This window comes from Drosophila simulans, chromosome 2L (assembly GCF_016746395.2).
Source record: "Drosophila simulans strain w501 chromosome 2L, Prin_Dsim_3.1, whole genome shotgun sequence".
NCBI classification, from domain to species: Eukaryota; Metazoa; Arthropoda; class Insecta; order Diptera; family Drosophilidae; genus Drosophila; species Drosophila simulans.
This window is the reverse complement of record NC_052520.2, coordinates 321,024-333,819: the sequence shown is the minus strand read 5'-3', so window position 1 is coordinate 333,819 and position 12,796 is coordinate 321,024. Positions and strand designations below refer to the sequence as shown.

The 12,796-nt window shown below is 44.4% G+C and overlaps 1 protein-coding gene across 1 annotated transcript; it reads left to right on the top strand.

Moving 5' to 3' along the window:
• The first annotated feature begins 816 nt into the window (after positions 1-816).
• On the top strand, positions 817-12,186 carry LOC6730429. The gene is made up of 2 exons (XM_002077574.4): positions 817-6,103; positions 6,210-12,186. Exon 1 carries the CDS (start codon positions 1,745-1,747, stop codon positions 4,649-4,651), a length of 2,907 nt encoding a protein of 968 aa, XP_002077610.1. The 5' UTR covers positions 817-1,744; the 3' UTR covers positions 4,652-6,103; positions 6,210-12,186.
• The last annotated feature ends 610 nt before the right edge of the window (positions 12,187-12,796 follow it).

Here is a 12,796-nt window from a genome sequence, read left to right as displayed (position 1 = left end):
ACTTTTATGGAGACTACGTTTATAGACATTTGTTACACACAAAGATAATATAACAAGTTTACCACCTTCGTGGAATGCACCTAAGCAGACAGTTATTAACAATATGTCTTGGCCTCATATCAATTCAGGCATTTGACTTGCACAGTAAATTCTGCTATAGAATTTTAGCTAAATTGAGTGTGGGTGCCCTTTATCTTAAAACCCCCTTTGGTGGGCCAATGAAAATCCTCCCCCGCTCATAATTTTCCTAAGACTTACAATACCGGCAAAACCGCACACAGCTGTCCTCAACTCTCTCTTTCACCCTCGTCTGGTTGCTTGCCACTATAGATTGAAAAGCGTCGTCGTTCAACTGGTAAGCTTTTCGTTTTCAATCAGCCGAAGCTTTCGGTTCGGTGTTTGATAGCGACTTCGAACCACGGGAGAGAAATTGAGCTTATAACACTAGCTTACATCGTTACAGTTTACAAGTGTAACTTGCAAGACTCATAAACTAATTACAAAAATTTTTTGTAGCGTTCCGTCTTACACAACATATTTTTAAGTAATGCAAAATACAATTTTCAATTCGAAATTGCAACTGTTTTTTAAACCCATCTTTGTTTGTTTGACAACAGAAATAAGCGACTCCCCGTTGCTTTAGCAATGCGAAAGGGTCGTCAAACCTGGTCGAACATAAAGGCGCACTGAAAAAAAATCTACTTGAAAATGTAAATGTAAAATTTTGTATAAAACTTATACGAATTTATGGAATTCAAAGTTATATATAAAGAAGTACGTTTTACTACAGTTTCCACTTTCAGTTTTGCATTTAATGTTGTTGTTTTTCTGAGTGCTGCAGCACCGTTCGTTTCAAATCAACGATACGAGCTTCCAAGTTGGTTACTCTGTGCGGAGTTGTTTCGTTTGGTCGCGTCGGTCGAAGGAGTCGGTTGTTCGTTTTCGTGCGCTCAAGTAACGGTAAGCGCGAATGCCTCCGCCAGTTCTACTGTTATTTTAACTCAGGACGTCCATGCGTCCCTGCGTTTCTACGTCCCTGCGCCTTCCTGTCTCTGTGTATGTGTGGGAGACAAACAAATAGCAAAACGAGAAGGAAAACCATAGAGAGGAATTCCGCAAAAAGGGGGGTGGCGAACATCCTGTTTTTCTGCGCCCGCTGCCAGAGTAACCACCCCCTCTCAGGGACGACAACAACAAAGTGGACTTGAGAATATAAGCGAAAAACTGAAATAAATATACGTACGAACTTTAACTGCGCCATTTGTACTTCGCAACAACAAATGAAAAAAATAGAAGCATAACTATAAAATTGTATGTATGTGTGTGACGAAGAGAACAAAACCAACAACAAAAAACCGTTGCGAAGAAGATTATTTATAAAAAGCTTCGGCGTCCGTAAAAAAAAACCAATCGAAGGATGTAATATTAAAAGGCAGGCAAAGTGAAGAAGTGCAAATTAAAAAGAAAAGACAATAAAAAGCAACAACATTTAATTGGACTCTAAAGCTACAACTTCAAAACTGTTTAATGATGCCTAATATACTTTTGTAATCCGCAATCAAACCATCAAAACATGCTGCAAAATCGGTTGGGAATTATATGAATTCCTCCCATTGTTGGATTGCATCATTCGTCGAGGGCGTGGTCTAGCATTAAATGTAATGTACAGCCGTCAAGCAGGGCCTTCCATCATTCACACATCATCATCATCATCCGAGCCATCATCTCCAGGCCCAATAACACAATGTCCACAACAGCAGCTGGACTAAAGTCGGGATCCAAAGGAGCCTACGGCGTCAGGTCGGAGACGGATCACATCATAACCATCAGCACTGCCAGCTTGACGGAGTCGCACAGCGAAAATCCCGTAAAGGGAGTAGTGACTCCAGTAAGGAAGCCCCATTCCCTGGGAAGTGAAGATTCCCCAGAAAACATAATTCCCGGTGAACAGGCTGAGCCAGATAAAAAACCCCTGCACTTGTGCCGGCTCTCGCAGCTGGTGAGCTACCAGAGTAACATCGCTGATGTCCAGCACCGGAAGGGAAGACGCCTACACGGCTTGCAGCTGCCACTGCATCCCCTCCAACTTTTTGGTTGGCTCGTCCTCCTCCTGTTTGGAGTGGCTAGCTACTGGGTGCTCATTCCGGCCTTTCATGCCCGCATACAAGGACCGCTCTACGGACTAATCACCGGGCTCTATCTGGTGCACATCGCCTCTCATTTGACGGCTTTACTGACAGATCCTGCGGACAAGGAGTTGCGGCGAGTGCATCGGAACGATCGGATTGTCCCGGAATTTGACCGGTCGAAGCACAGTCACGTGATAGAAAACGGTCGGTGCCATCTGTGCAACATCCGGACCTCTTCGAGCCGCACCAAGCACTGCTCCGTGTGCAACAAGTGCGTGGGCAAGTTTGATCACCACTGCAAGTGGCTGAACCACTGCATCGGATCGCGTAACTATGTGGCCTTCCTGATGTGCGTGGTCAGCGCTGTGGTGGCCACCCTGGTCATCGTGGCCGCCGTGGTGGCCCAGATCGTTTTCTACTATATCCAGCCAGACTGGTTAAGCTTCTACTGGTGCCCCACGGATTCGAGCCACACAATTGAAAGCGACGACTTCATAAACATCACCTTAAGCCTGGGCAACGGCACCATGATGCTGATAGAGCAGCACACTTCGGAGGAGGACGTTCATCAGGAAATGTGGGACGAGGAGCAGGCAAATATGACCATCTCGACTCTGCCCACTCTTCTGGAGAATTTTACAGCTCTTATAGAAGCGAGCTCAACGCAGCCTGGAATTAGCCCCACGAATCACACCGTAACGCAGCCAGTAGTGACCGGAATCGGATTAAACGAAACCATTTTCCTGTTCCTGCTGGGAGTTCTGGGACTGCTCGCCGCTGTGAGTGCGGGTTTGTTGCTCCACCTATGCTTCTTTCACATCTACATCTCGTTCTTGGGACTGACCACCTATGAATACATTAGGAACCACCGTCAGGCTCAGGATGCCAAGACCAAGCAGCTTCTGGAGGGAGCTCCCGGCGTGGGGGCGCCCAAAAATGGAAACGTACACTTCTCGGCTTCATTGCCCGAGCCACATAATCCGTCCAAGTCCTTGCCAGGAGGTCAGCAGCTTTACTGCTGTTCCAGTGCCCCACATCCAAGCCAGCACTCACAGGAATCGGTTGGTCAAACAGAGCAATCCCTGCGGTTGCATTGCTGTGCAAGCTCCAGGGAGTTCCACCAGAGCGGGCAGGCTATCTACGTTTGCTCGCTTCTGGAGGAGGCAGTTCCGCAAATCCAAGTTGAACCGGATACTCTGAGTAGCTTCCATTGTTGCTCTAGCTTTGCAGCTAGTTCCCTGCAGCGCAGGGTCAGCTTGGCTAAAGGATCGCTGATCTCAGCCGAGCCACGTCATCTGAGACCAGCGACTTATCTGCAATACACCGAGCAGTGTACCCTCTGCACTTTCCGCCTAAGAAGAGGATCAGGACCAGGGACAGGATCTTCAGGAGCTGTAAGCAGCGCCGGTGGTAGCAGTAGCACTCGCACATTGACCAGCCAAACTGGCGGCTCCTCCGCTTCGGCCACAGCAGCCGGCAATATTTCCAAGCATCAGCGGTGGCGAAGGAAATGGAATTGCTGCGCCGCCGTACCAGATAGCCCCGACTTGCCCAATGACCTTCTTGCTGCCCTAACGTTTCGCGAAAGCGAGGAAGCAGCAGCGGCAGCCAAATTAAACGCCCAGGAGCTGCCTATCCAGTTCATACGCACGCTTAACGGCGGCTTGGACCAGGAGCTGCCTCTGAAGACAACAACAGCCACTCCCACGCCACCTAGAAGTTCCCGTCTCCGCTACATGCTGCGTCTACTGGGACGCTATCGAAGACCACGCTGTCGCCATGGGGCCCATCATGGAATCGCTGCCAAAGAGCACCAGAATATCGGTGGCTCTGCAATAAAACAAAATCAAATACGTCCGCTGCAATTGCAGGCAGCTGGGCGTGGCTATGCTAATTCGACTGCCACGCCAACACCGCCCGCAAGTTCGCCAAGCAGAAGTTCCTTGGAGAGCAGCGACCTGAGCACCAGCACGAGCCCTTCGTGCGGCAACAAGGAGCTGATGCTGCTGCCCACATCCGTGATAAGGGATGACAGCGTGACCACGTATACGCTGACCTTGCCGCCTGCCCTGCCACCGCCGACGAGGAGAAAAATGAACCAGACCACCCAAGAGCTGGCGGAGTTGGCTGAAACCTTGGGATTCGCCAGCAATTTGCAGCACAGTCAGCACAACAGCCAGACGAACAGCCGAACGTTGCCCAGTTTCGGGAATGTCTATCGCCGACAGAGGCGGAAGCACTTCTTGCGGACACGATCTCCCACACTATCGCCCATCCACGAGTCCGGCCTGTCGAATCCAACCTCGCCCCAGCCCCTGAGGCACCACCACCAGAATCTAGCCAACTCGAACTCCAATCCGGCCAAAGCCATGTCCTCGCCTACGCTTAATCGCAACTCAGGATCTGCGAACTCCTCGGCACTTCTAGTCCAGAATCTGTGCAGCTTGGCCGGGGAAACGCTGAGGAAGACCGCGTCCAACAGTTCCCTGCAGAGTCTCAGCTCCAATTCGAGCAGCACCTAGATGAGTGTCTGTTTCTCTTTAGTCCTTAGGTTAGCTTTAACCTTAGCCATAGTCCCGCAATCTGCAACCCAAGAAGTTCTGCGAAGTTTCGGAAATCAATTAATCCGCACATAAGCGTGGAAAGTCATAACTAAAATCAATTACGCTCGAAGAGGAGTGGGAGTGGATTGGGAGGTTAACTGTCGGGGCCTGTAAAGGAAATTGCCTTTGATGCGATGCGGTTTCATTGCCAAACTTAATTACCGCTTTTGGTCGAAGTTCCTTTGTCTGAGTTTTTGGATTGCATATTTGGTTTATTAGGAGTCTGGTGTGGAAATACATTGAAATTTATTGGATTTATTGCAAAGACAGAATTTTATGTCCTTTATCACGCAGCAAAGTTATTAGTTTTACTGATAATTTTAATAGATTGCTATGAACGGTTTTGTTTAATATATATGTAAGATTGTTTATTATTATTGTTTATTATTAATTTAATTATTAGTTTAATTCTAAATGCGGTAATTATATAAAGTATTCTTAGTTTGTGACCGAACGACTGCTGCTGAGAACTCGACTGACTGCAACGCTGACTTCCACTCCACTCCCCTGCTGCCTTGCGATCGTTCCTTCGATGACTGATTGTCGATAACTTCGATTTCCGACAATCATGTTGCTGCTCAACAGCGCTGCCAACCGGGTTGTTGCCAGCCTTCAGCCTTACTCCATGTTACATTCGGCCCTCCTGATCATCATCATCCGACCCGGATGACAATAGGTCTGCATTTTCGGCTATGTACTTTTTTACCTTGTATTCCAAATGAGGAATAAAAAATTGCTGCTGTATGCTATGCATCGTCTTTTGCAACGACAAATGGCCAACTTCATGTGCGCTTTGAATCACCTCCCTCTCCATTAGTGCAGGGACAACTAGTAGTTCATTGCCATTGACCATACTATACAACAGGCCACCTTTTAGCTTGTAGGGTTGGAATAGACGATCTTTTAGAATTTCCAGGATTGCTCTAATTGAATCATCGTTCTGCTGCGACTTTTTAATACGTGCTGTCAACTCGGATGTTATCATCATGCATGCTTGGGGATGGCGGCTTAAAAAATCAACGTGTCTCATTCTTTCTCCTGCACGATGTTCGGGTTGAAAATTAAAATCCTGCATATAGAGAATCCATGGGCCAACTTCTCTTGGGACATCTGCTTTTTTTGTTGTCTGTTTAAATGCGACACAGTCCGTGACGAGCTTGAAAGGGACTCCCAATAAATAGTGTCTGAACTTTTTCAGAGCTAAGTATGCGGCTTTTACTTCAAGGTAGTAACTATGACGATTTGATTCGGCTTTTGTAGTTTTTCTGCTCCAAAAGCAGACTGGGTGAAAACTGCCTTCGAACTTCTGCAATAAAACGGCTCCTAACCCGTCCTTAGAGGCATCTGTATGAAGTTCGGTTTCTGCTTCTCGTGAGTAGATCCTCAATACTGGTTCGTTTACCAGAATCTCTTTCAGCTTATTCACCGACTGCTGCTCTACTGGTCCAATGTTGAAAATGGCATCTTTTTTTAATAGGTCCGTCAGTGGTCTCGCAATTTGGGCGTATCCAGGTATGAATTTTCTGAAGAATCCTGTGAGACCCAGAAATCCTTGAACGGCTTTTACATTCTGAGGTGTTCCAAAGGAATTCACTGCTGATGTTTTCTCTTTTCCAGGGCATATTTGTCCACCTTCGATAATATGTCCCAGGAAATGAATTCGCCTCTGCATAAAGTTGCACTTCTTCCATTTTATTTTTAGACCAAATTCTGCAGCTCTCTTAAGTACCATTTCCGTCTTTTCCATGCATTCTTCTGGGGTAGCGGCATATACAATTATGTCATCCATATATAGCTGCATTATATTGGAATTGATTAGTTCTTGAAAAATAAATTGAACGAACCGTATAAACGCTGCTGGGGAATTCTTAAAACCAAAGGGCGCTTTGTTAAACTCGAATAAGCCTTCTCGGGTAACAAATGCTGTGTACGGCTTGCTGGCTTCTTCTACGGCCACATGAAAAAATCCGTTCTGTAAGTCCATGGTTGTAAACCATTTGGCACTCTGCAGTTTTTCAAGCACCTCCTCCATTATGGGTACCGGAAAACAATCCATCAGAACCATGGTGTTCAATTTTCTATAGTCCACGCAAACGCGTAGGGTACCATCCTTTTTCTTGACAACGACTATGCGACTGGCAACATTTGATGTAGATTTACGGACGATTGACTGCTCGACCCATTCCTCTACCTGCTTCTTTACAGCTATAGCTTCTTCTTCAGATAGTCGGGTGTGTCCATGGCGAAAGGGTTTAATCACGCCATCAGGAATAATTTTGAGTTCGACTGGACATTGCTTTATCTGCTTGGGTGGTGTTTCGTATGTTCTCTCTATCATGCGTTCAACGTCTTCTCGGTATTGTGGTGCAACTGTAAAAGAAGATTCTTCACAAATATTAAACATTTGGGAATACTCAACCGCTTGTTTTTTATCTGCTTCCAGGTCAAGAAAAGTATAGCCTTCTGCACTACAGATAAGACGAAACTTGCTGATAAAATCGTGTCCCACTATTCCATCGCAACTGAATTTAGAATCGTGGACGACTAAAACGTTGTGGCTTGCTTCCACCTGGTCGGTCTTGATTAATGCTCTGAAGCATCCAATCGGCTGTGTTGAGGCATTTCCCAAACCTCGCAATACTGTTGCAGTGCGGTTTAAATCAACATCTTTCATCTTCTTGAATATAGCTTCTTTAATTATGGTCACATCTGATCCTGTGTCCACCAGACAGTTGATGATAATCCCATTTATGATTACTGGCTTTGTTCGTGCACTATCAACGTGAATGCGCATGCTGTTTACTTTTTCCGGACACTTGCTTGAGATATGGCCCTCTTGATTACAGCTGAAACATTTGGTAGGAAATGTACAATCCTTTCGTTTGTGTTCCCTCGAACCACAGTTGAAGCAGTGATCTGCTTTTACACCTTGTGTAATTTGCTTTGGTTTTGGTTGAATATTCGGCTTGTCAACAATATTCAGACTCTCGTAGATTTCGAATTCTTGCTTTAATTCCTTAAGAGTTTTACAACGGAGCATAGCACCCTTATACTCCTTTTTAATGTCGAGGCCGTTTACGATATGAGTTATCAAAGCAACTGTTTCAACTTCACCTAAGGCTGCTATTTTCTTCATTTGTAACAAATAGTCGTGTAGAGTTTCCTCCCTCTTCTTCTTCCTGTCTTGCAACTTTTTGTGAATAACGGCGCTATTATAGCTGCCTGAAAATTCTTCAATTAGTAACTCTTTGAGTTCAGTGTATCCACTGACACATTCAGATTCTAAGAAAAGTTCTGCTGATCCAATCATCTTACTTCTGGCTTGAACATATTTTTGTTTCTCCGAAAGTTCATATGCCTCGGCATTTTTCTCAAAAATTTCAAACCATTTTTTAATAGGAATTGATTTGCCATCACAGTCACTTACAACTTTTTCAAATTTTTCTGCAGCGATAATTACTTGCCCCTCTTGTTTAGATTTTGCCAACATGCTCTGGGTTAGAGTATTCATCATTTGTTCAAATTTCTCTTCGACTTTAGCACTAGCGTCTTTATTCTGCTTCTTTGCCTCTGCTTCTCCTACAGGCGCCAACTTTTGATCTTCTTCGTTCATTTTTTCTTTTCTGCTTTCGTCCTCGCTTTCGTTCTCTAGAATTGCTTGTATTTGGTCGGTGTTAAGTTTTTTATTTGTAGGTGGTGTACGTGTGAACATTCCGCGACAAGGCACTAACACCAGCAAACAACGACAATGTTCTAACGGCGCGACGGTAGTCGATTTTGCAGACGGCGCCACCGGTTAAAAGACAAATTTTGATTTTCGTTAGAAACGAATTTCACCACCTTTGCAATTTAATTGTTTTAAATTCCACAACAGCAAAACGACTTGAGTCTGTATGAGTTCAACCGATTTTTTCAACTTTCAATGCAGTAGACGTAGCCATAACTTTACAACTTTAAAGACTAAATCCACGCACACGACAATTTCAACTTTATCAGTTCTCTCTAGCAGCTTTCCCGACTTTTACCGACTTGTGTTCAAACAAAATCTGTACAACTGATTTTTCCAACTTTAAATGCAATAGATATAGCCACAACTTTACAACTTTTAAAGACTATACCCACGCACACAACAATGTCTTTTTTCTTTAAACAACTGCACCTTCATATAACCGATTTAGGACTGGACGAGCCCCCATGTAAGATTGTTTATTATTATTGTTTATTATTAATTTAATTATTAGTTTAATTCTAAATGCGGTAATTATATAAAGTATTCTTAGTTTGTGACCGAACGACTGCTGCTGAGAACTCGACTGACTGCAACGCTGACTTCCACTCCACTCCCCTGCTGCCTTGCGATCGTTCCTTCGATGACTGATTGTCGATAACTTCGATTTCCGACAATCATGTTGCTGCTCAACAGCGCTGCCAACCGGGTTGTTGCCAGCCTTCAGCCTTACTCCATGTTACATATATATATATATATTTCTTATATTTCTCTTAAGCTCCTGTTTTCCTAACTTAATCATCATAAGTTGACATTTTTAGTCTCCAAATGCATCGAGCTGCTTTCTCCCAAACTAGACATGTATTTGCCATCCTTTGAATGACTTCGCAGTTGAGTTGATAAAATATGCAACAGAATGTACTCAAGAGTTCGAGCTGGGTGACTTTACTCATTTTTCCTCACCCACCCCTTTGCTAGTATTGATTTTCATTTTGGAAAGCGTGCATGCGAAGGCGTCGGTTTATTACGTATTGTATCTGCAGCTGAAGCTTCGTTTGTATCTGAATCCGTGTAGCCGTGTATCTGGCGTCATCCCACAACCAAAGAGGAGGAAATGCAGCATGTTGCCAAATTGTTACGCAAATGTTTTCATTCGATCTCAATTCAAATGTAGAGAAAACCCCCATAAAAGACCTGACGATGGCAATTGTCTTGGGTTCTAAACTTGATTTTGACGACTGTCCCTCGGCCCATTAAATATTCCGAAACTGAATAATTAAAGCGACGCAAGTCAGGAAAACAAGGGACGGGAAACGGGGAAATGGAACCGCGTCAAAAGCGTCATTGGATGAGTGCATGTGCTCATCCTCCTCAGTTGTCAGTCGGACTGCTACCCGGGCTTAGAGGCACTGTTAGGTATACGGATAGACAGCCGTACCGACACTCCGACTACGCACATGACACTCCGGGATTCAGGTGGTGCTCCTGCTTTTTATTGCCCCAGACAGTCGGTGGTTCATGTTATTGAAACTGACAGCGGGGAAAGTCCATTTTTAACCGGCTGGAGATGAGCAGGTGGGAGTGCCAGTGGTGTCAGATAGATGGATTGTTATAGAAAGAATCGCTTTGTGTTCGGAACGTGCCCGTTGAGTTCGAGGTTGAGCTTTAGTGCTCTTAGTTCCGACTAGTGACCAATCTGGATCAATCCCTCAATACAAACTTTCAATTTGTGTTCTTCAAGAAAAGGGATTCATGCTCATATTCATTTCAATCACGAATTAACGAATTTAAGTTGAGTCCGCCTGTCGGCGGATCGCAGCAAACTTGCCTGCAAATGTTGCTGCCTTGCGGAGGTCCCCATTCATGGATTCGGGTAATGAGGGGTAGAAGAGTGTCATTGAGCCCGTATCCAAAAGAGGACTTGACTCCCAGCTGACATGCATTTTCGCAGGTGGCTTCGGGTCGAGCTCAGTTCGTTTCCAGTGACAAGAGACGGACGCCTGGTAAATGACTCAAAATAACATAATGCAGCGACTGTAAATGGATTTTCAATGCACACCGTGCTGCACAGACGGTTGGAGCAACAATTTTCCTACCTTCCCCATTTCCCCCGTTTATTTCCGCAAGCATAACCCGCTGCATACTTTCTAGGGCGTTCTGTGGCTCTGTGTGGGTGTGTTTTCGATTGGAATGACGTGGGTGTGCTGATGTCCGTCTGAAAATGTTTAATTTGATGGCACTTTGCGTTACCAATCGAAACAGCTTTAAAGGGTACATGCAGGTGAAATGGCGCGACGTAGCGGATATTTATTTTTATAAAAATATATTCGACTTTAATTGCATGTTCGTGTCATGTTCCCCAGCTCCTGGCTATTGGCCACGCCCCCCAAAAAGGGCGGGGGGCGTAGAGCGGACTGCCAGGCAACACCCTCGAACTTTCAGTTTGACTGCCGGTGGTGAAGTTTGTTTACGAGGCATAAAGCAGAAATATTCAGATTCTCGGCAAATTTGGGGCGGGGCTGCTCCCACTTGACTGACTTTCCCTATGGCAACAAATGCACTACTCCTGCTGCTTTTGTTGTAGTTGTCGTCCTGGTGATTGCCGTGCATCAATTATAAAACATTTTCTGTCCTCTGTCGCTATGCTTTTTTGACATGCAAGCCGAGACTGTTCTTCATTTTCGGCAGACAAAAAGAGAAGCACTGGAATTTGAATTGGTCCTAATTGATAACCAATTTGGTGTTAATACCGAATGATTTTCTGCCTTTGTATATGCCACTTTTTTCGTATGATTATTGTGCACATGATCGTAAAGCGAAATAACTTCGTGTATTGCATTACTACCACAAACTTCGAGATCCATTTATTCAAGTGTAAGAGCAACACCTTCCTTGAAAAGTGGTCTTCTTCTTGCTCGGTTTGCCTTTAGGACAGACGACTCATGATTGATTGGGCCAGAATTGGGTGCGAAGGCGCACCAGTGGAGACAGTTGCCCCCGCTCCAACCGCTCCTTTCCCCCACCGAGCTGTTATTAGCTATGGTAGTTAGGTTAGCTCCAACTCCCAGTCCACTTGGGCCAACACACTCCTTTTGTTTCGCCTTGTGCCCTGCAATGACATTTTCAGTTGCTTTGCTTTCCCCTTTTGGCTGGTTCAACGAACTTCGGGCTCTCGGCTCCTTTGTTGAATTATCAGCCAGGTGGAATATTCAGGACATGCTGACTTAGGTGGATACGACCGCTCTGCCCGTCTAATATGCTTTTCAATTTAGTTAATGACTCTTTGTATCACTTCTGGGTAGTTCTATCTGTAACGTAAGCTTAAACAAATTATCAAAAAAAAAGGGAGAAACAGAAAAAAATGAAAAGTTTATGAGACTGGAGTTGGGTAAAGAATGTACGAAAACAAATTAAAGATTGAAGAGTAAACAATAATTATAATAATTTAGCCAGGCCAATTAAGTGTGAAATTAAAAGCACGATTATAAAAATCATATATATTTTGATAAAATGTGAATAAACAGATTCCAACAGGAGACAAATTTAACTGAAGAAATGCGAAAATTCTTATGAGTTCGCAACGAGAAAGGAATATAAGAGAAGATTATAGCCCCAGAAAGTATGCTATGAATCAACGTGAAGACATTTTGACATTTGAAGACTATGCTTTGTACCATAAACAAAAAATAAAAATTGTTCAATTGAAAATAAATTAATGTTGGCTTAATTTTGTTAGTTTTTTATGTGCGCCGCCCCATAGAAATTAAGTGACTTGTAAATCGCTCCCAAGAAAACTTAAATCGCGAAATGTGCGCTTAGCAAAAAGAGCACACAGAGAAGTGAAATAAAAACGATAGACAACAAAAAACAAACAGAATGTTGCAACAACAAGGTGTCTATAAAACTATCATTGGCAACCAGGCGGCACATGGGTGGTGGCTCATCATTGCTGATTGTCCGGTGCTCAGAGGCGACTTTTGACCCCCTTTCGTTGGCATTTTAAATATTTACCAGGCCAGCCGAATGGAGAACAGTTTCTATGGCTTCCAAGGGGCTTTGAGTCATTTCCCCGCTCATGTGGACGTGTTCTTCGTGCTGTGGCGCATTTTGCAGCCATGTTTGCTCGCCGTTGTACACGCTGCGTATGCGCAATTTTCTTGTTTCTGTAATTTTCAAAAATAATAAATGGGAATACTATGCTGTATAATTATGCTAATTGATGCTGGTGAATTAAAAATTAACTCATGTTTTGGGTTTTGGAAGGCGCGTGAAGCGAAGTGGAATAAGGGAAACCCCCTACACATCACTTGTGGTATTAAAAGTTCTCTGCTGTGGCG